Source organism: Lepisma saccharinum, chromosome 15 (genome assembly GCF_977018435.1).
Source record: "Lepisma saccharinum chromosome 15, izLepSacc3.1, whole genome shotgun sequence".
NCBI classification, from domain to species: domain Eukaryota; kingdom Metazoa; phylum Arthropoda; class Insecta; order Zygentoma; family Lepismatidae; genus Lepisma; species Lepisma saccharinum.
In genome coordinates, this window is record NC_139243.1 from 24,511,213 (window position 1) to 24,535,639 (window position 24,427).

At 38.6% G+C, this 24,427-nt stretch overlaps 1 protein-coding gene across 3 annotated transcripts in view; it reads left to right on the forward strand.

Moving 5' to 3' along the window:
- The window catches only part of unc-13-4A (BAI1 associated protein 3), a 747,588-nt gene that overhangs the window by 414,947 nt on the left and 308,214 nt on the right, over nucleotides 1-24,427 (forward strand). For all 3 annotated transcript variants that reach the window (XM_083136749.1, XM_083136752.1, XM_083136751.1), the window contains exon 5: nucleotides 47-113. In XM_083136749.1, the coding sequence (XP_082992875.1) occupies nucleotides 47-113 (67 nt within the window). The remainder of the gene's footprint in view (nucleotides 1-46; nucleotides 114-24,427) is intronic.

The window sequence follows — 24,427 nt, forward strand, 5'->3', positions numbered from 1 at the left end:
TTGGAACTATGTGCAATAACCTTCTTTTCTCTGTTGTTCTCTGCAGCCCCCTATCGTAGTGCTCAACGTTGTGGTTATAGAAGCAGAAGGACTTGAGGCGAAGGACGCCAATGGTGAGTAGAGAAAGAAACAGAAATTTAGTGTAAGGATGAGATTTACAAAATAAGAGGACAGGCTAAAACAAAAATCTCCAAGATTCGGAATTTCATAATGTTTTTTGGGGGGGGATTTGTACTATTCTTATCCAAAGTCGTGGTAACGGCTTAGTCAGCATAACTGGTTGCAGGGAGAGGGAGGACCAGGATGACCACATGCCATTATATATATATATATGTGTGTGTGTGTATATATATGTAAAAAAAAGGTAAAATGCTTCCCTGTACTATGTATCACGCTATGAAGGCGAATTGTGGGTGTGGGGTTAGGGCCCCACACTTTCTTGATCACGGCATAGGTGGGGCTGATGTGATCAGCACCATGCCCCTGGCCGCCTTTACCCCCTAGAGTTTCCTCCAGGTACCCACTTTATACGACGCTGGGTGTGCGCCTTGAACAGGTGGAAAAATTCCCAGTTCTCCCCGCCGAAGATCGAACCCGGGTTTCTCGCATGGTAGTCAGACTCCCTAAGGACTGAGCTACCGAGGCTAAGTTCTGTATATGTGTGTGTATATATATGTATATGTAAAGTCTCGGAACGGTCACATATCGTGGGAAATACACATCGAATCATGGTGTGGTGAAATGCACAGGGGAGCACTTTACTTTTTACCCCGTGCTCTGCACTCATGTACGAATCTGCACTGCATTTTCACTTAATGCTGGCCTGGGCAAGCCGCTTTATGGAAGAGCGCTTTCGTATGCACGTGTGGATTGCAGAGCGAGCAGCGGTACTGTGGCTTTGTATGAGGGACGGAAAGGATTGAGGCAGGAGGCTTCGTCGGTCGCGTTCGTGCAGCGTGCAATCTCTCGTCGTTCGATTCGTGAGCAACAATAGAGCGTTGCATTGTAACAATGGCGGTGGCAACAGGAGATGGTTCCGTGAAAAGTAGATCACCCCTTCCTCCTCCCCCCCCCCACCGCAGAATTTTTACTTCTCAACGAAAGTGACTTCCCCAACCCTGCTCTACTGCTTGCTGACCTTGAGGTGCTGCACTCGCGATTCAAATTATCCGTTATGCCATCTGGTGAGATTTGTTGAGACTACTCTATGTAGGACACTATTCTGTGTTGAAGTCGTTCAAAGCATAGGGAAGGTGCAAGACAGTAACTTATACTGCTCAATGTTTGGCTCTAAATCGTTTTATGGGTCAGAACAAGTGTACCTAGAGTTTTCGTGTGTTTCCACCCCGAGGAATCAACACATTTAAATTTGTAAATAAATCAGGGAAAACCAAATGGATCGACTGGTGGCTGGCAAGGGGTTGATACTGAAATGTGGCAAGAATATTACGAATAATGTACGAGACTACTCACTTCATTTTTCGAAAGAAGATGATGTTATCATGAAAGTAAAGTTTTAAATTGTCTTTAAAAAAAACACCAACATATTTTTTGAAAAGTCATGGAGCGTCTACCCAATGCATCCGGATATCAATGTATTATGCATCAAATTTGGAACAAATGCAGGCCGACTGTGCGAAGATGAAAACAGTTTTAGAATGAAATAACGTTTATAATGTAACCAGAATAAGATAAGAGGCATGTTAATATTGCTGTTTGATTCCGTAAGGTGTGATGTCCTCCTTCAGTAGGCTGGTCATGAAATTGTGAATGTTATTGTTATTAAACCAGACTGCCTATTTGGAGTAAGAACTGCAACGATATGTTTGCATTTTTCCCTGTCCCAGTTGAATTGCTTTATTTTCAAATTGTCTCCGAGGGACACAGTTACAACATGAGGTGCAGATGATGCAAAACTGCGTTGAAAGACCAGTGCGTAAATATTAGTTTCGTCTGCGTTTTCTGTGTTATATTTGCTAATTTTAGCTAAATTCTTCGCTCTGAGCATAGTTTCAACTTCGTAATAGTTCTTGGTATCACATCGTACTCGCAATATTTTAAAATATCGCCTAAATTCAACGTTTCTTCCATAACAGCCATGACTACACTTTACTACTGTCTACTACTAACTCAACTTAGATCCACCAACTCATCTGAAACCGTGGCGCTAGTGTCGCTAGTTATAGTTACGGGGATTCCTGTAGTTGGCACAAGCAGAAGTAGGATCACATAAAGCAGTATCGATGGCTAGAAACCCCAAAGGATAGGCGATGTGAGCCAATATAAAAGCTACAACAACAACAACCTGTAGTTCGCATATTTTCCGAGTTTTCAGAAAGCTTGGTGGACATGCAGCGGCCATATTGGAAGCGATTCTAGCGCTCAGGTGGTAATTTTAATCGCGAATACACGTTCGCTGGCCTCCAGAATTGGACACGAGTTTCTCAAGCCTGATTTAATGAAATGCAAGGCATTATGAGGTCAGAATTTACACAATCTGTATATCGCCTACTAACCATGTAATAAATTGATTTGCTGTTTTGCCACTTTATGCACAGTAAGGTAATTGGGACTGGACCTATAGTTTAAAGTGGGATCCGAACCACTATGTGCCTCCACCGGGCATCGAACCCGGGACCACTTGATTACAAGGCAACGACGCTACCACTGCGCCATCGGGAGGCCCTAACTATGCAATCAAGTGAGAAGTAATTTACCACAGGATCGTCACAGACACATGTACTGCCACGTGGAGGGAAGCGAAATGGCACAAATGCTGAATATAATATTCCTTAACCAAAACTTCGGATTTGCATTAAGATGTCATCTAATCGTTATTGTTATTTCAAGCATTTAATATGTAATAAATAAAATCATATGCATACAGCTCACAGAGGTTAATACTTTTACAGGTCACAGAGGGCAGCTTTAGTGTTGAATTGTATATCAAACATGTCAGTTATGTTACTATAATTATTTTGTGCTTGAATTTAGTAAAATATTTTGTGCAAAATAATCTTTATTTTTCAAAATTCCATACGAATAGATAACAATACTGAATTTGAAAATTTCTAATACCTTATTTTATTAATCTAGGCCAAAGATACAACATGTAGAAACCTAATAGATTCTATGGATTTCTATTTAGTGTAAAATTATTTTCTCCGCTTCATTACTCCAAGATTATAAGCACACGTTAAACTTGTAGTAATAGACAAAAATAATGAAATTAAAAATATTAAAATTATTACACAACATTATCTTATACTGTGTATTTGACAGAATTAAATACTCCAATCAGAAATTAAGATGTCATTTATCTGCAACATCAAACAGTCCATGATTTATTTTAACCTATCTCATATATATATCCACTAAACTGTTCCAATGACACGTGTCTCAAAAGAATCCGCAGACTCCTAGGTCCTCAACTAAATGAAAATAATCTATTGGCATCGGGTACCTCTTTCTCAGGGTTTAGAAAGTCACAAGCAGATTCCATTCCATACTTTTCCGAAGAAGGGGGTCTACCGTCGGATGAAAAATTATAGATACTCGAGTTTGAGCTGCAATTAAAAATTAACCAGTAGATCTGTATAAAAACGAGTTACACCTAAATTTCGCATATTCAATTCTGCGTTAAGCTATTCTAACCAATTATTTTTTTTCCGAGTGTGCCTTATATTTTTTATCGCCGTGAAAACAAAAAAGGGCCCTTTTTTTTAGTTTTCCAAACGATCGATCTCTTTGAAATTCTATAATTAAAAAGCCGCTTGTCCGATGATGATGACACTTTTTAACACGGTGCAGGCAGGAAGGTTTTAAACACAATTCTTAATTTTCAGATTTTTAAAATTTGTCAAAAAACTGTTCTCAATTTTGCGAAACAACTTTTTCTTAGTATTGGGTAGTCCTACGAATACAATATTGGTATTGTTTTTACCCTCTTTGAATCTGTTTTTAAAATCCATTATCATTGTTAATTCACATTGAGAAACCGATTTTATACACTTTTTTATTCATCGGTGTAAAGTTGTTCGCAGAACGTGGCAACACCGCAGTGCCAGCCGGCAGTTAGCACGATTCAATGGACATCGCTGTGTGCAGTATTGCAACGTTCCACGTACATCTTTATTTCGTTGTATAAAAATCTGTATAAAATCGGTTTCTCAACGTGAATTGACAGCGATAATGAATTTTAAAAACAGATGCAAAGAGCTTCAAAACAAGACCAATATTGTATTTGTAGGACTACCCAATAGAGAAAGTCTGTCCAAGTTGCGTATTGTTTCATTGAAGAGAGTTTCCTGAAACGTATTTTAATTAATCCTGAAAAAAGGTTCCTGGACCGTATTTAAATTCATCCGGAAAAATGTTCCTGGACCGAATTAAAATACTTTACAGATAAAGAAAGGTTGTTTACGGTCCAGAACCCATTTACGCTTGCTGATTTTCTCTCCTGGACCGGAATTGAATTTATTTAAAATTCCTGGACCTTTAACAACCCTGACAACATACAGCTTACACCAAGCACGAAGTACCCTTGCTTCCTGTGCGAATGGGATAGCCAGGATAGGGCTCATCATTGGATTAAAAAAAGTGTGGCCACCTAGGGCTTCGTTGAAACCTGGGATTAAAAATGTAATACAATAAAGTCTGGTTGATCCTAGTAAAGTCCTGCTTCCTCCACTTCATATTTTAAGTACATGGAAAGGAAATCTTCGGAAATTTCAGAAGCTAAATTAAAAGAAAGTGTATTTAATGGGCCAGATGTTAGGAAACTAATAGAGGACTACGATTTTGAAGCTACGGTGAACACAGTTGAAAAAGAGGGCAGGAATGGTTTTAAAGAAGTTGTGCAGAAATTTCGTGGCAACTTAAAGATCCCGAATTCAAAGTGTATTGTGAAAAACTTGTTGATAAAATTCAGATATTTGGGTTGTTCTATGATAAACACAAAGAAAAACAACTGTCTGTAGGATGTGTGGAAGTGAGATCTTTATAAAATTATTTTATTGTTTTCACATTTTTTCTGGTGTCTCGGATTACATTTAGACTATTAATACTGAGAAAATACATCAACATCACTTTTTTCCAGTTTCTAATATGACCTACTTCTTGCTTTTGAAATAAAATTATTATCTTTGTTACGGCTTATCGCTAGCCTATTTATTAATGTTCATGCCTACACACTGCCACGTTTTGGTAAAATGTTAACTTGTCAATTTTTTCTTTGATCTTGTACATGTGAAATTTCGAACCATTCAAGATTTCCAATAGGACCACTGTTCAACGACTTTCAATTGCGTTCAATTCAACGAGTTGTTCGTGATCTTGTACAAACAGCTTAATGCTTTTATTGACGAATTGTCAGGTCTACCTTGCACCTTATTTTCACCAAGTATCGAACACAATATGAGAAAAGCTTCTCAAGTTGCACGGAAGAAATGTACAACCTATGTCTCTCACGGTTGTCACATGTTCATTATGTAAAATTTTACCAACCGTTGAGGCTTGAAAAAGTAAGTGATTTTTTGGTTATAAATAGGAGTTTTTCAACTAAGTATAAATAAAAATGATTGAAAGTGGCACATTTTCTTCAAAACAGCATTGTACCTATTCATTTCTAGTGTTTATTTATTTACTTATTGATTTCCAACAGAGATAAATCTCCAGTTACAGAAGGTAAAAAATCCTATCATAAATTCATAACATGCATATACGTACAGTGGGATCCACTAGTATTGCACGGAAAATTGTCCACGACTATTTTCATTAATTTTTCTGTTACATCCTATATGTTTTTAAATGATGGATTTTATGTATGCTGGTGCAGAAGCTGTCAACAACTTGTTTTGATTTGAGATTTCTTTTAATTTTTGAAACTCTTATTGGGTCAAATAAAGCGCATGAACATGGTGATGGACAATTTGCACGGTAATACTCATGGATCCCACTGTACATAGACTCATAGTCTGCAGCATATCACTGGTAGTGAGACAAAGTGGGTAGGAGCGGCTTAAGGGCCGGACGACTCCCAGGGCGGAAGTGGGGGCTTGATTAGCACCAACATCTTATTTGTGGCTAGTTCTTTGTTTGAGTTTATTTTTAAGTTCACTTTATGCACAGAAATTTAATCATATCATCACCCATCCTCATCGTCGCGATTAGCAAAAAATGCAGAAAAGCGACGATAAATAACCAAAATCAAATCAAAGGAAGACTGAGAAACTTACTCTCAGTTACCATTACTACCGTAACAGAGATCACTTTAAAATATTTTGCCCACCCAAATTTAAAACTGGCAACACATGTTTCTCTCTCTCTCTCTCTCTCTCTTCCTCTGTAAGTATTCCTCTTTATCCTTTCTTCTTCCTCTTTTTATCTGTATTTTCTTCCTGTGTTTTCTATCTCCATCTCTCACTTCCTATTCCGCTCCTCCGGTGTGTGATTCTTCCTCTACAACTCGGAAACTCAACTCTACTCAACAACTCTCTGGAAGCCAAGAACTGCCAAGCGGTTATTCCTTTGGTGACGCCGTGGTCAGCGCATCGAGACCCATCGCCGTTGTTTTCTGCCTTCCGAGACCGATATCTGCACAATGCTGGATAAATACCAAAGAGTTTTCAGTTTCCACCGAACTCGAGACCGCTCTCACCAAAGGGTAAAGCGCTAGCACGTTTTTTCTTGTTTTTGCATAATTTATTATCCATTTATATACAATATACAATATATCACACAAAGTGATTTAGAGAGAAAACAAAATTCTGCATAGTGAAATATACAATAATTTAAAAAGGATACAGAATTTTACATATGTTATACCATGGATTTCGTTCATCAATATCTGTTGAGGAAACATTCGTTCCAGGTGTTGTTGTAATGCAATTATTACATTTTGTAAAATATTTGCATACAAACACCGTTTTTCATGATTGTTAAGTAGTGAATGTTCAGTTTGAGTATAATTCTGAAATGGTTGTACACAATTGGCTGGTAAGGGTACCACTGTGCGTGCGCACTTATGCCATGAAGGCATATGGGGTGATGTAAAGGTAGAGCTCCACATATTCTTGATCTCGGCCATAATTGGGATGGTGTGATCAGCATCATTCCCAGCCGCCCAGTGCACCCGTTTATACGAGGATGGGTGGACCTCAGAGTCGCGCAGAAACAGGGAAATGACTGGAGAAATTCCAGATCACCTTCCCTGGGATTCGAACCCGGGTCTTCTTCATGGTAGGCAGATCCTCTACCAACTTTTTTATTATTATTAATTCAACAAATCAGTTTACATTCAACTACCTGAGTACTACAGCACAAACTTAAATTTCAAAAATAACATTATGGAAGTTTGCATATATGACTTTCGCAAGTCTTGGGGTACAATATATAATTCCTGTTGAATTTTTATTTTGAACTGTTCATGAAAGTCCAATTTTGTACATTTACAGACAAACCATACATAGTGTCCCATCAGCCACTGTACACTGCGCATTTTTGTTCCGGGATAGTAGGAGAAAGTTGGCAATACAATAGTATGCACTGTAAAACTGTGTGGGTGAGTTCTACATATTTTGCCTAACATTATGCATAGATATTTCCAAGTTTCTATTGTCCTTTTACACTGAGGGTTCTTTCTTGTTTCAATATTCCACACGTAGGTTCTTCTAGTACTTAATTTTATTTTACAGAGTCTAGTTTCCGTCATAACAATATCGTGCACAACAATGTACCAAGTTGATTGTATGAGCGGTGATAAATGCCTTGCATGCACTGTCGACCATATTGCGTTCCAGTTGTTATCAGGATAACATTTTACAATTTTGCAGGCAGGGAGTACATGTTTACATCGTTGTTGGTAAATAGACTTTACAGTGGGTACTTCAGGATCGTTTTTGTGTAACAAGATATAGTACATTTCTAGAATGGAGTCTTGCATTGTAGTGAGACGGAATATTACGTATTTATACAGATAGGTGGAGCAAGTTCAACATTATGTAATATGTCTGTAATGATCGTACTTGTTAAGCTAAATGGATGATTCAATACCATTGCAATGTCCGTTTGAATTCGCAGTGCCTTGCATTTAGACTAGAAGTGAGTGAGGTTCAGACCACCTTGCAGCACAGGTAGGCACAGTGTCTAGTGACTCACCCGAAGGATGTGCTGAGACCAAATAAACCAGTTTCTCGCACTTCGTAGCTTTACCTCATCACATTTCCTCATGGGTAGTATTTTGGCCACGAACCGCAACTTTGAGCATGCAAACAAGTTTACGTAAGTTGCACGTGATTTCACACTGAGGTCACGTAGCTTTTGTTAGGAGCGCCTTGATCGACTGGATACAGGCAGAATAATTGCTTTCAATCATTGTTGCCAGATTTCTTGTAAATGTTACACCGAGGATTTTCAGTACCGTAACTTGTTAAAAGGTTATAGAATCACAAGGGTCACTCAGATATAAGCAGTGTTTTTTACCAATGTTCAGCCGTAATCCTGCCGTTAATGCAAACTCTTCGACCGCTTCGAGAACCTGCATGTCATGTGCTACGAGGTCAACACCGTAACATCGTCTGCGTAAGCCAGTAGTTTTAAAGTGACCGAGTGAATGGTCACACCGTTAAGTCTCATTTCCAGTTCCTTTAAGAATAGAATTATCGCAACGCAAAAGTTTAACATTGCCAGGGAGTCGCCTCGTATGACCTATTTTAATTGGAAAAGTTTTTGTAAGGAGACCATTGATTTTAACACAAGCATTAACGAAATTAACCAAGTTTGTCATAAACATTATACAAGAAATCTCTGTTTACCGTGTCGAAGGCACGTTGAAAAACCAGAGCAATTATTGCATTTTGACCGTCTGTATCAGTTCGTGGATAATTTTTATTTCTTTATTTATTTGTGTCTTATTTATTTGTGGGGGAGATTAAGGCTCATACCTTTTCTTACACTCAACCACATACAAAAGTTCATAATGTAGAACATATTCATATATAAACATTGAAAATAACGATCACACATAGGGTAAGGACGGGGCAAACGGACACCCTAAGGATATATTGCAAAATAACTATCAAACTGTTTATTGAAAAATTACAATTATGGTCGATATAGAAAGTGTGAACATTGAGCTAACAAATAGTACAATGTATAATTCAAAATAATGAACGTTGTCCTCCAAATTGTTAAATGAATCAGTGTGTGTAGCAGTGTCCGTTTGCCCCACTATGGCGGGGCAAACGGACATGTGAGAGGGGCAAATGGACACTAGCTCATTTATGGACTGGCATGTCTCTCAGAAGAAGAACACACAAAGTATGGGTCATTTCCATTCGCAACGCACTTTACGTGGAACCAGACAGAACACACTAAGCACTGCACCCAGTGTTGACCCTGCTTGTACACAACGTTGCATACACGGCACACATCTTTGCGGTGCGTTTAACATGCTTTCCCAGTCTTGTTGTTTGATTAGCTGCAGTCAGTTTTTCTCTTTTTGACGAGCGATGAAAGAAGGGTCCGTTAATAAGTGCGATTCCCCCGTTTTTCGTTTCCTGCTCGAGGTCCCAGAAGTGGATGTCAAGGGGTTGAGTTCTTGTCATCTTCCTTGGGATGAGGCATCGTCTGTCGCTAAAGGTTCTGGTGATCGCTGATCTTGACCATTCACTTCATGGACAGTTCCAGGAATAAATGCGTGCTCAGGCAGGCGTTGTGGATTAAATGGATGAATCCCACACGCATGAAACCCATTTACTGCATTCCCCACTGTGGCCGCACGATTCCAAGCCTCTGCAAAAAAGCCACCAAAGGCCACTTTATTGATACCATTCCCCGGATTTCTTCGCACGTAAACTCTACAGGCGTCGTTGTAAAATGTTTTAAGTGGCCCAAAGAACGAAACGTCGAGCGGCTGAAGTTTGTGTGTGCTGTGTGGAGGTAAACACAGAAGGTACATGTCATTGGCTAATGCCTTCTTCAGAGTTGGGGATCTGAACAATGCGATCCGTGTCCATCAAGAATGAGCACTACAGGAGCAGGGGTTTGACACTAATAAAATGAGCAAACTATTCCCATTGCATGTAGCCACTATCCGAAAGAACTATTTTCGTCCCAGGAGGCATGCCAATTTCATAGTTCTCGTTATATCTTTAACCCTTCATGATAACAAAAGGAGGCACATAGTGGCCAGTTGCAGATACACATGCCATAACACTGATTGTTTCTTCCCTTTCACAATTCGTTTGGCTCACGACTTCTCTTGCCCCGCATTGATATGACTCGTTTTGGTTTGTAGATCAGTTACATGCCTGTCACGTCACAGTTGTATATGTTGGCAGGTTTGTCCCACATATTGTGTTCGTCTAGCAACTTTGATAAATTATTGTAAAAGATGTTAACACTTGCCTTAGATAATCCTTTAGCGCGAGCATATGACAGAGCCTCTGCAACACGCAAGCTGAGTTACTTGTGACGAGCTAAAAATCCTTTTATCCAGTCCTTCCCTGCCATTTGTAGATCATTAAAGGAATGTGGCACACCATTTGTCAATGCATACCGATATACCAAACTGCGGAGTTCCTTATAGGTCAGACCATATCCTATAGAATCAAGTTTCAGAAGGTGCTCCACCAGTTGTACCTCCACTGCATTTGAAAGCGTAGTGTGCTGGCCAAATTTCGGAATTTGCACGTTGCTACTCACCCGTCTATGTAAAGTGATCCGCGGAACAGACAATGTTCTTTCGGCTGTAGCTAGAGGCATGCCATCTTGTACTGCATTAACAGCCCTCTGCATATTGTCATCTGTCCAGGAACAGCGGTCTGTGGATCGTTCACGATGTCGCACTATCCTGTAACAAGGACACATTATTTTAGAAAGCCATACATCTGAAGGGTAAAACATGCATTACATACAATTCACACATGCCCTTTCGTCTTTGAGTTAAATGTAGATTAGTTGCTGAATTACATAATACCTTATAGTATTTAGATGATATGCACTTTATGCATGTCCGTTTGCCCCAACACAAGCCTGTCCGTTCGCCCCGCCTTTAGCCTTGGGCTTTAGATTTTCGAAAAAGCCCACCAGATGGCAGCAGCATCTTGACACAGGCTGTGTATGTCGAGGAGGCAATGACATATCGACACTACAAAGCGCAACTTTGGCGGGACCATCATAATCCAAGCAATCCTTATGTTCCGCACACAGATTTTTACTGTTTAGGTTTTTGCTAGTACAAATATCCTTACCTGGTCAGGTTTTACGGCTGGATTGGCGTTCTTATTCAAGATTTCAACCGATGTTCAACACACCTTCTCGCCAACGTTCTGCTTCAAATCACAACGCCAACCAATGCACTGTTGCAAACTTCAAAGCCAAATTATTCGTATTTTTCTTAGGGACTGTCCGTTTGCCCCGGTGTCCGTTTGCCCCGTCCTTACCCTATACCTTTCATGTCAAACCAACCGCGGTAAAAATATGCAATTCAAAGAAATACATAAAACACATATATATATATATATATATATATATATATATATATATATACATGTACACACTCTCATACATAGGTTTATATACATAACAGGCCACTACAAATATTTATTAAACATGTATCAATTACTTGACAAAAACAAAAAAATCACTCCATGAAACTTTCTCTTAATCTTCTTTTGAAGATACATATGGAAACTAATTTTCTCATTTCATTTTAAAGTGCATTCCAGTCCCTAACCACTGATACAGTAAAAGAGTTACTAAAAAATTCAGTTTTGTGAGTTTTAATTGTCAGAAGATTGGAACTTTGGGATTTTGTGTGTGATAACTCTGGGTTTCCTAAGGGAAGCAATCTGTCTGTGAGATATAAAGGACTTCCTGTATAAAGTAACTTATATAGCAACACTAGTTTTCTGTACCTCCGTCTTTCTTTCATTTTAATCCAGCCTAATATATTATAATATTGAGTTAAGTGGTCACACTTCTTAAGGTTAAATATATGTCTTATGCATGAGTTCTGAATGTTTTGAATTCTCATTGCCAGCATTTCATTACAATCAGCATATACACTATCGAAATAGTCAAGATGTGAGAGGACCAAAGTTTGTACAAGTCGTTCTTTAATAACAGGCGGAAAAAATTGATATGTATAATAGATGTAATCACATATATTATTAATGTGTTCAGACTAATTAATACATCACGTAAGGTTTGAAGGACGTGTGCAATGTTTATATTTGTTGCATAACAAAACTGCCGCTGCCCACACGTTGGTCTACATGTGGCAGCAACCTTCGGAGTAGACACCTTGCGTATATTTTATAATCGGCACAAAGCAGTGAGATCGGGCGATAATAATGAACTTGTGAAGGATTAGGAACTTTGTAACTCCGACACCAACGTTATTTGAGTTTCCAAAGCGAAGATAACGAAAACTTTATTTACCCATTCTGTCAGACAGGTACATATTATGGGCCACATTTTCTGGAAGAAGGAATTTGGGGCAAAGAGTTCGTTTTTGCGTGCATAACTGCGGCCTCGTCAAAAGTAAAGTCTGCTTCTAGTGTAATGTTTTCAGCCTCAGACATAATATTCGGGACATTTTTTTTAAAAAAGGACTCACTTGTGGAATTGACTTGACGGGTTCTTGATTGAGGGAGCAAAATGACATTTTGAATTTCAGAATAGGTATGATATTCATTGCTGACGTCATCTGTTATCTTGTGAACTAATTGCCTTGCACCACGCTTTCTTTCTTGGAGTACATGATCCAGGCTTTTACCTTTTCACTGGGGTCAAATGGCAATAGGCGACTACAGACATGATTCAGAACACGTAAGGTAGACTTCACAGGAACTCGCTCGCGTGCACGTAAATGCTCAGCGCGCACCGGCTCGGAGCGAACGTCTGAGCTACCGCGGTTGTAATTCACTGAATAGTTTGGTTGCAGGCACGTATCTAGAAATCTATTTCGGGTAGGGGGGAGGGGTCGGAACCAAGTGTCTCAAAATAATAATAATAATAATGTTTAAATTTAAATAATTATAATTATATTGAATTAAAACCGTATTAATTAAAATATTCAAAATTAATTATTATTATATTTTTATTACATGAATAGGAAAATAGACGGTACAAGGATAGTGATATAACAGCACGTATTCATTATCTAGCTTACGTGTAGTTAAGGTCAGCAAGATTTGTAGTCCGTGGCAAGGAAATTAATGTCAAGTAGATTAAAAATTGAATCTTTATTGAATATCAAAACAGGATGTTAAATCCAGTTGACGAAATGTAAAGCTCCTAGTAAAATTTTATGCATATTATTGTAAGCATGAATCATCTTTGGTACTGTCATTCAAAGTCGTATGAACTTTCCCTTCGGTGAAAATAAATAACCCTCGATTAAAAAACAAGCATATTTTCATTATTTAATTTATTTTATTATTTAATTATTTTCTTTATTTAATTTTATTTATTTTATTTCCATTATTTAATTTTAGTACTTAGCGATTACTAGAGGCGGCTGTGAGATGGTCGGTAAGGTCATCGACGAATAATATGAACAAGAGGGGTCCTAGAACACTGCCCTGTGGTACTCCAGAAAGGACGGGAAGAAAGTTAGATAGAGTTCCTGGAAGGACTACACGTTGTTGGCGATCGCTAAGGTAATCTGTGAGCAAGTTAAGAAAGTTACCATGAATGTTGAATCTATTGCATAATTTATGAATCAAAAGACGATGACTGACAGTATCGAAAGCTTTGGCTAGATCAAAATATATAACGTCCAGTTGTGAATTGTTTGAAATACATTTCATAGCATGTGATAGAAAAACGGACAGGTTCGTAAGACAGGAACTACCAGAAAGAAAACCATGTTGATTTGAGCTAAGGTACGGAGAAACAAATTTACATAGCCTGTCTTTGATGATTTTTTCACAAATAATGGACAGAGGAGAGAGTAACGAGATTGGCCTATAGGAAGAAGCAAGGTTTTTGTTGCCATTTTTGTGAATGGGAGTGATGTTAGCTTGCTTCCAAGCGTGAGGAAAGACGCCCTCCGAGAAACATCTATTCAGAAGAATGCAGAGGGGATAAGAAAGGGATTCCCCAGTTTTCTTCAGGAACATGGTGGTAATATTGTCCGGCGCTAGGGCACGGTGAGCTGGGAGAGACGACAATATACTTTTTACTTCATCGGTTGTAGTGGCAAGCTTTGTTAGAGAGGAAGAACAGACTGATCTTACGTTTGGCAACGTTGCAAGGGGGGCAGGCGGACAGAAGTTACTGTGGAAATAAGCATTTAAGAGTTCAGCCCTTCGGTCACCTTTCGCACTTTCACTATTGTGTGTAATTTCAAGAGGAATTCTGCTGTTGTTTCTTCTCGAGTTTATTAGACTGAAGAAGTTCTTTGGATTTTCCTGGATTGTTGCATTGATACTGTTTATGTATTCTTTGTATTTGTTTCGGAGTAGGTACTTTGAGTGCCTTCGAAGAACAGCGAAAGTATTGTAAGTGTGCTCACTCGGGAAGTCCTTCCAAACTTGCCAGGCTCGATTCTTGTTAGCCAGTACAGCGCGCACTTCGGAGTCGAACCAACTTGGAAATCGGCGAGATGCTATTCTTTCCGAAGGGACAAGGTCATTCACCGTTGCATGAATGGCAGCTGTAAATAGCTCACCTGCGTCGTCGACTGTCCCATCTTCCAAAAGCCCCCAGGGGAAACATTCGAGGGTACGTCTTATCTCCTCCCACGGTGCTCGGTTCCATAGGTGGCGCTTCTTCTGGATCGATGGGCGATGACCTCTTTTAGTAGGTGGGGGGATGGAAATGGACACGTCCAAACTATCGTGGTCAGAACTGAGGAGGTTCTTACGCGGCGTAATGTTTACATTGTTCAATGTGGACACAACATAATCTAGATTACTGTCCTTCCTGGTGTTGAATAAATTATGCTGCCTTAGCTTTAAACCAGAAATGAAAGTTTCGATGAACCATAGGTCATTTGCACACTTCGCGATTCCATGACCAGGATCTTGCCACTCAATAGACAGGTTGAAGTCTCCGAAAAGTGCAACGTCCCCCAAGGCAATTGCTGCAAGTAACGAATCTCGACATTCTTCGAGAAGGTACAGTGGACTATTTTTATTCGGTCTATAGTACGAACCAAGGAGAAGATTAATTGCATTGGATACTGAAACCTCGACCCACAGTAATTCACAGTTCCGCTTTAGGTCATTGCGTACTTTACTGGGCCATTTTGTGCTAACACATATCATTACACCACCACCGCGAGTCGCACGATCTTTTCTATATATGTTAAAATGGCTTGCGAATGGTAGTTCACTGTCACTAACATTTTCAGTTAACCACGTTTCCGTAAATATCAAGCAATCGTATGTCATTAGTTCACACGCAAAAGCAGCACAGTCAGAAAGCTTGTTCTTAATGCTCTGTGTATTTTGGTAATACACAGAGAAATTTGCCAACGTTTTCACAGGTCCCGGATTCACTTGTATGTCCCCACAGATTAAAGCCATGCATAGGAAGTGAAAGTACCGGGCTGGGGTCCCCTTACCTGCCGAGCGCTGCTCCCTGCTGCTGGGTGAAGCCATGGCGGAGACACGCATACCTGTTGCCGCGAGTGCCGAAAATGAAAAGTCTCTCTCAGCACATCTCCATCGCGATAGATCATGGAAATCTTTTGACATCGGTGAGGAAACACTATAGCGGAGGCACGAGTACACCAGGATTAAAGATAAACTCAGAAAAAACACTGAAAAATCTCGAAAAACGGGACGACGATCAGCGCAGCTTCTACTAGTTGCCGCCATCTTGACTTCTTGTATATATGTGTATACGTAACATATGTGTCGTGCTGTCATGTTGCGCCATGCGTTTTAGCGTGCAGGGATCTGATTCTTGTTTCACACTTCTCCTTTGGCACCGCAATCGATACACAAATTATACCGTAACTGTCCCACTTCGTAATTCTGGGCTTCCTATAGCTGTGTTTCACCTACGTCACAAACTGTTGCATTGTGGGATCGAGCAGCCATGATTGAGGCCAGTTCTCATGTGATACACTTCAACGAAGACGTGAAATGGCTGACCATATGTTACTGTTAAAAATAATAGAAACACTGCATTCTATGATGTGTATTTGTTTGGTGCTGCCAACTGGTGGCTGAGTGTAGAACTTATCAATGTTGGTGAGTAGTATGTGTGGTAAATCACGGAGTATTCTGTATTATCAGTCTCGACTGCATGGACGTTGATTTTTCTTGTTCGTTTCTTTTCTGTCCGTAATATTCTTGTATGCTAGTGCTTGAAATTGATACTTTGACTATTTCTTCAAATAACTTTAACAGGTTATGGGCAACAGGACACGTTGTGCGTTAAAGTTTTGAAGTTTGTTTCGTCGTGAGTGCACACGTAAACATGGCTGCATGCAGTGAATACGAAGTATCCATCGACAAATTGGAAGGTCCTGATGATTGGGCAAAATGGAAGTGGCATATGAACATGGTGTTGCGTGCATATGGACTTGAAACAACTGTGGACGGTTCGCGAAAATTTGTTGAATTACCGGTAGAACCAACGAGCGAACAGAAGGCAGCATTCGCGGAATGGCAAAAAGACGATGCAAAAGCATTAATTGTAATAGCCGGTGCATTAAGCAAACCGATTGCAGAACTCGTGTTGACGTGTAATCATGCAAAACAACTGTGGGATAAATTGTGTGCCAGGTTTGAGCGCAGCAGTTCAGAACGCCTGAACATGCTGATAGAGACCTTTTCCGAATCCAGCGTGATGAAAAAGAAGACATTAGTGCACATGTGGCCAAGTTGCAAAAACTATTTGTGGACTCAAATGATGAGCTAAAGAAACACGATGAAAATACATTATCTGAACGTATGGTGAATGGTCGAATTTTGTCAACTTAGGTAAGGAATATGATCATTTCAAGGATCTGTGGGATACAATTCCAGCAGAAAACCAAACTTCGAACTTACTTATTCAGAAGTTATGTGCCATTGAACTGCGTGACATCCAAAGTGAAAAGACTACGTCTGAAGCTACAACACTTTATGCACATGGTGAAAGTAAAAGTAAAACCAAAGCGTGTGAATATAAATTGGACAGTTCCAGTTCCAGGAAATTTGGGAAAAGTAGTGTTGATCGTGCTAAGAAAAAGTATCCCTGTAATAAATGCAAGCAGGTAGGTCATTGGGCAGCAGAATGTCCAAAGAAAAGAACAGCCAGCAAACGAAAACTAGCAGTTAGTGGTGATGCATTTTTTCATGTGTAATGGGGGCATCAGTTGGTAAAAACATTAGTGCAGATAGATGGTATTGTGATAGTGGTGCATCAAAACACATTACTACAAACAAACAGTACTTTACTTCATTTATCAAATTTGCAGCTCCTGAAATAATTTTATTAGGAAAGCAAAATATAATAATGCAGGCACATGGACAAGGTACAATTAAGATTCAGGTTCGTCGTGATGATGCTTGGCATGATGCTGAAATGAGAAATGTGCTCTATGTACCTGATGCAAGTGCACATTTATTTTCAGTAAAAGCAGCTACACAGAATGGATATAGCATTACAATGAACAATAGGGGTATTACCATTCGTAATTCAAAAACTGGTAATGTAGTTATGAATGGGTTTGTCAGTAATGGACTGTATGCTTTAAACATGCATGTTTTGAAGCCTAAGCATGTTCTACAAATAAATTTGATTACTACTAGTGATACATTGCAGATATATCATGAACGTTTTGCTCATCAAAATAAACAGCATGTGAAACAAGTGTTGAAACAAATTAACATTGATGTAAAAGATGGAGATGAACAGTTTTGTGACGGGTATGCTTTAGGGAAAATGCATAGGTTATCATTTAAGAAACGTTTGAATCGACCTAAAGAAATTGGTGAAGTAATTCATGCTGATGTGAATGGAACCATGAGTGTAAAATCTCTAGGAGGTGCTCGTTAATATGTTTGTTTTAAGGATGACTACAGTAAATTTCGCAGAGTGTTTTTATTAAAACATAAGGATGAAGTTTCAGCAGTTCTTGAAACCTTTTTGAATGAAGCAAGCACTAATGGTCATGTGATAAAAACTTTCAGGTGTGATGGTGGAAAAGAATTTGATAACAAGAAAATTGCAGAATTGTTAGCCAGTCGTGGTATTGCGTATCCTCCATATCCTCCATATACTCCTGAGCAAAATGGTGCTGCTGAACGAGAAAACCGCGCTATTGTTGAGGCAGCTCGTTCAATGCTAAATCCTACAAAACTACCAAAGGCTTTATGAGCTGAAGCTTGTAATACTGCAGTGTATATCTTGAATCGTACAGGGAAATCGCCAGTTTATGGTAAGGCACCTTACGAACTCTGGTATAGACGAGAAGTTGGTAAGCTTGAGCATTTACGTATTTTTGGAACACTGTGTTATGTTCATGTGAACAAGAATTTCTGTTCCAAATTTGACAATATGGCTATTTTTGGGTTTCTAGTTGGTTATGTTAATGACAAGGATGGTTATCGGGTTTGGATTCCTTCGCAAAGGAAAGTAGTACTTAGTCATGATTAGAGTGCGGATTTTGCATATTTGCATATTTTATTCCGGTTCTCTAATTAATATTCAACCGGGTTCTAAAGTTGTTTCAAAGCATTCCGAACCGAAGTAGGGGGGTTTTAAAGTACATATAGATGCATATTTAAGGTGTTCGTGCATATTTACTGCGTTAGCGCATATAAATGCATATTACGTAAAAAAATCATTAAATTGATAGTTTTTTTTAATATATTTGTTTACTTGGTTAATGTTTCGTCTGTGGAGTGTTTCTGAGAGTAAAATTTTCAAGCACAGGTGTTCGAAAACCCCTTTTTATGCGCTGCAGGGCAGACGGTCCCCCCTATACCTGGCAATGACACAGAGAACACATGCATCCCCTCCCCTGGTCTTCTTTCTTGGCCTATAAGGCAACGGAGATTTTTGCTCGTAAACAGTCTGTACTCCGTTGAATTAGTGTAGTTTGCATTGTGTGAAGATGCCGAAGGAAAAATCATCGAAGATTGTTTTACTGAAACAGTGGATTATAGGAGAGTGAAAGCTGTGCTACAAGGTGAATTAACAGAACTATTACAAGATCTCACGCCAGAGGACATAGCTGCATTGAAATATTGTTCAGTGACAAGTTGTAGTGTCGAGCGCAGTTTTTCTTCATACAAGGATATACTAACTGATAAACGGAAAAATTTCACTATAACCAATTTAGAGAGATATGTTGTAGTGCACTGCAATTTACATAAATTCTAAACTACTTAACGATTTTCGTTATATTGTGTTTAACAACTGGAAATAGTAAATTCAATTTAATACAAGATTTTGCAACCTTACTTGACATGGAGGCTGTTGTTACTTCGTCTTTACCTTCAATGGTCACTATGTGTGTGTAGTACTTTAAAAAATAAATGTATTTCGAGGATTTTTTTTGTACTTATATTTTTACTTTAGTGCATAATTTGCATATTTGAGTGCATATTTTACTTGTTTCTAGTGCATAGATGCATGCATACTTTCCACTTTTTTATTGCATATTGATCCGCACTGTAGTCATGATGTAAAATTCAAGGCTGAAATTACCTGTAAATTACACCATGAAACTACCATATCAGAAGATGATAAAGAACTTCAAAATTCTAACAAGAACATTAATGTTACTGTGACTGAATGTATGGAAGGAAAATGTCCAATTATAACACCATTAAGCCTTGTTTCCATGATTATGAAAAACTAAAAATGCTGACCAAGGCAGTAATTTATTTTATTAAAAACATAAACTAAAAAGTAACGTTTCAACCTTCTAGCAAGGTCTTCATCAGACTCTGTATCAAGTACAAAAGTAACAAGATACACAAAAGGGCATTATATAGACACAAACATTACTCCCTCCAGACTATTAGAAAGTTGTTAGGAACTTTCTAGCAGGTGGCTTTCACTTTCCAACTGTACTTTCACCTAAAAAGCTAAACATAATTACTTTCATATAGAATGTGAAGAGATATTCATATAGAATATCTCACGCTCTTTTTCCTTCATTTTTCTCCCTTCTCCTCTCCTCTTTCTCTCTTGTCCTTTCCACTCTTTCTAACACCTTCTTCCATTCTTTGTTTAACTTCAGTCCCCCATTCCAGTTCATTATGTCTGCTTGACCTTTCTTCTCTATTTCCTTGGCTTCCTTCCATTTTCTCACTAGCATTCTCTTCTCCCTTCCTATCTGCTTAGCCTCATCCCACTCTATGTCATGTCCTGTTTCTCTCGTGTGTTTAAATTTTGCATTTCTCTCTCTCTTAAGTCGTACATCATCCCTATGTTGTTTCAACCTGTCTTTCAGCCTTTTTTCGTTTCTCCTATGTACACACTCTGACATTCTTTACATTTCACTTCGTAGATAATCCCTTCTTCTTCCTCTTCTCTGTTCTCCTTTTTCTTGCTTGCATTCTTCGCTATTCCTAAGATGCTTCCCCCTCCCTTCCTATAAGTTTTAATTCCCGCTTTCCTAAGCACTTTGCATATCTTTTCTGTGGTCTTCCCCATATTCTTTATTCCAAACCTTCTCTCATCTTTTTCTTTCTCTTCCAATTCTCCCCTGCCCGTTTTCTTACTTCTTCTGTTTATGTCCAGTCTATCCTGCTTCTCATAGCCATTCTTTTCCAGCTGTTTCTATAGGCTATTTATTTTGCCTTCTTTTTCACATTCTTTCATGCATATTTTCTTGATTCTGTCCTCCATATTCTTTATAAAATTTCTTTTTGTCACCTCATTTACATCACTTCTTTTGTGGCAGAATACCCCTGCTGCACACTTCTTCTGATGCCAAGTGGTTTCAATTTCTTGTCCTCTCTTCCTTTGCATCAATATATCTAGGTAGCTTAATTTGTCTTCTTCTTCTATTTCAAGTTCCAATAATATCCCTCTTTCTTCATCTTGTATTTCTTTGGCAAAAATGTCGAGCTGCCTCTTCGTTCCCTTCCATATGCCAAAACAATCGTCCACATAGCTGCAAAACAGAATTATTTTGTCACCTCCTTTTTCTATCACTTTCTTTTCCCATTCATTCATAACCAATTCAGCCAATGCTGGGCTTAGGCTAGAACCTATATTTAGTCCTTCACTCATTAACATTATTTTATCTCCCATTATACTGTAACCGTTATTCCAAATGGTTTCCAGCGCCTTCACTACCCTTTCACTATCCCATTCTCCTATAATTTCTTGTCCCATTCTCTTTTTAATAATGTCCAAAACGTGTCTCCTCTTGATGCTCGGGAACATACTTTTCACGTCTAAGCTAAACATTGTCGTCTTCATCTCATTTAACTTAAGTCCTTTTATGAGGTCTACTACTTGTCCACTGTTCTTAACTGCTCTGCTTTCTTGCTGTGTTACTAACACTTCAATAACTTTCTTTAATTTCTTTTCCAAGGGTTCTAAAATATTGTTTCTGCAGTTCATTACTGGTCTTAACTTTATCGCCTCTTTGTGTATCTTTGGAAAGCCTTTCAAACTAGGTAGTCTTCCTGTCTCCTTTATGCATTTATTGAATCCTCTCCTCCTACAGTCTTTTATGACCCTTTCTTTTATAGTTTGTTCTTCTCCTGTTCCACAAATCTCCTCATATCCGTTTTCTTTTAGGTCTTCAAACTTCCTCTCGTACCATTCTCTTTCCATCACCACAATTGCTCCTCCTTTATCTGCCTGCTCTATCACCACATCATTTCTTGTCTTGATTTTCTTCATCCCTTCCCTTTCTTTTTGAATCAAATTATCTACTTTTCCTTGTTTTCCCATTTATTTCTTCAGTATGGCTGCTGTTCTTCTTCTAATCTTGTCTCTTGGAAAAGAAATTAAAGAAAGTTATTGAAGTGTTAGTAACACAGCAAGAAAGCAGAGCAGTTAAGAACAGTGGAAAAGTAGTAGACCTCATAAAAGGACTTAAGTTAAATGAGATGAAGACGACAATGTTTAGCTTAGACGTGAAAAGTATGTTCCCGAGCATCAAGAGGAGACACGTTTTGGACATTATTAAAAAGAGAATGGGACAAGAAATTATAGGAGAATGGGATAGTGAAAGGGTAGTGAAGGCGCTGGAAACCATTTGGAATAACGGTTACAGTATAATGGGAGATAAAATAATGTTAATGAGTGAAGGACTAAATATAGGTTCTAGCCTAAGCCCAGCATTGGCTGAATTGGTTATGAATGAATGGGAAAAGAAAGTGATAGAAAAAGGAGGTGACAAAATAATTCTGTTTTGCAGCTATGTGGACGATTGTTTTGGCATATGGAAGGGAACGAAGAGGCAGCTCGACATTTTTGCCAAAGAAATACAAGATGAAGAAAGAGGGATATTATTGGAACTTGAAATAGAAGAAGAAGACAAATTAAGCTACCTAGATATATTGATGCAAAGGAAGAGAGGACAAGAAATTGAAACCACTTGGCATCAGAAGAAGTGTGCAGCAGGGGTATTCTGCCACAAAAGAAGTGATGTAAGTGAGGTGACAAAAAGAAATTTTATAAAGAATATGGAGGACAGAATCAAGAAAATATGCATGAAAGAATGTGAAAAAGAAGGCAAAATAAATAGCCTATAGAAACAGCTGGAAAAGAATATCTATGAGAAGCAGGATAGACTGGACATAAACAGAAGAGGTAAGAAAACGGGCAGGGGAGAATTGGAAGAGAAAGAAAAAGATGAGAGAAGGTTTGGAATAAAGAGTATGGGGAAGACCACAGAAAAGATATGCAAAGTGCTTAGGAAAGCGGGAATTAAAACTTACAGGAAGGGAGGGAGAAGCATCTTAGGAATAGCGAAGAATGCAAGCAAGAAAAAGGAGAACAGAGAAGAGGAAGAAGAAGGGATTATCTACGAAGTGAAATGTAAAGAATGTCAGAGTGTGTACATAGGAGAAACGAAAAAAAGGCTGAAAGACAGGTTGAAACAACATAGGGATGATATACGACTTAAGAGAGAGAGAAATGCAATATTTAAACACACGAGAGAAACAGGACATGACATAGAGTGGGATGAGGCTAAGCAGATAGGAAGGGAGAAGAGAATGCTAGTGAGAAAATGGAAGGAAGCCAAGGAAATAGAGAAGAATGGTCAAGCAGACATAATGAACTGGAATGGGGGACTGAAGTTAAACAAAGAATGGAAGAAGGTGTTAGAAAGAGTGGAAAGGACAAGAGAGAAAGAGGAGAGGAGAAGGGAGAAAAATGAAGGAAAAAGAGCGTGAGATATTCTATATGAATATCTCTTCACATTCTATATGAAAGTAATTATGTTTAGCTTTTTAGGTGAAAGTACAGTTGGAAAGCGAAAGCCACCTGCTAGAAAGTTCCTAACAACTTTCTAATAGTCTGGAGGGAGTAATGTTTGTGTCTATATAATGCCCTTTTGTGTATCTTGTTACTTTTGTACTTGATACAGAGTCTGATGAAGACCTTGCTAGAAGGTTGAAACGTTACGTTTAGTTTATGTTTTTAATAAAATAAATTACTGCCTTGGTCAGCATTTTTAGTTATTCATAATCATGGAAGGAAAGAAGGAAGTACAATTTGACAAAGGATTTTCAGAAGAAGAATATACCATACTGACATCCGAAGGAAGTGAAGTTCAACCAGTACACACTGTTGAAAGAAGAAGTGAACACAGTAAAAAAAACAGCTTGGATGGAAGGTAATGAATTTGTATGTATGACTCATGCGAAAAATGACAGTGGTACAGACCCAAATTCATATTCCGAAGCTGTTGAATCAAACAATCACAAGAAATGGATGGAAGCTATGCTTGAAGAATTAGATTCATTGAAAGAAAATGAAACTTGGGATCTGGTTGATCGTCCTTCTAATGTTCAAGTACTAAAAAATCGTTGGGTTTTTCGTGTTAAGACTTCAAGTGAAGGTTCTCCTCGTTTCAAAGCTAGATTAGTGGCTAAAGGTTTTGTACAGAAACAAGGAATTGACTACAGTAAAACTTTCAGTCCTGTAGCTCGCTATGATACCATTCGAATGATGTTAGCTTTGGCTGCTTCAAAACAAATGAAATTAAAACAGTTTGATGTAAAGACTGCATTTTTAAATGGTATACTTGAGGAAAATTTGTATATGGAACAACCAGAAGGGTTTGATGATGGAAGTGGGCGTGTTTGTTGTTTAAAACGAAGTTTGTATGGCTTAAAACAAGCTCCACGTTGTTGGAATAAGAGATTCATGCAATGTATGAAGAAAACTGGTCTCAAAAACAGTTCAGCTGATCCATGTCTCTATATCGAAAACTTAGTGAGAATGTACTGTATGTAATGAAAATGAAGTTGCAACTTTCATAAATGATTTGCAACGA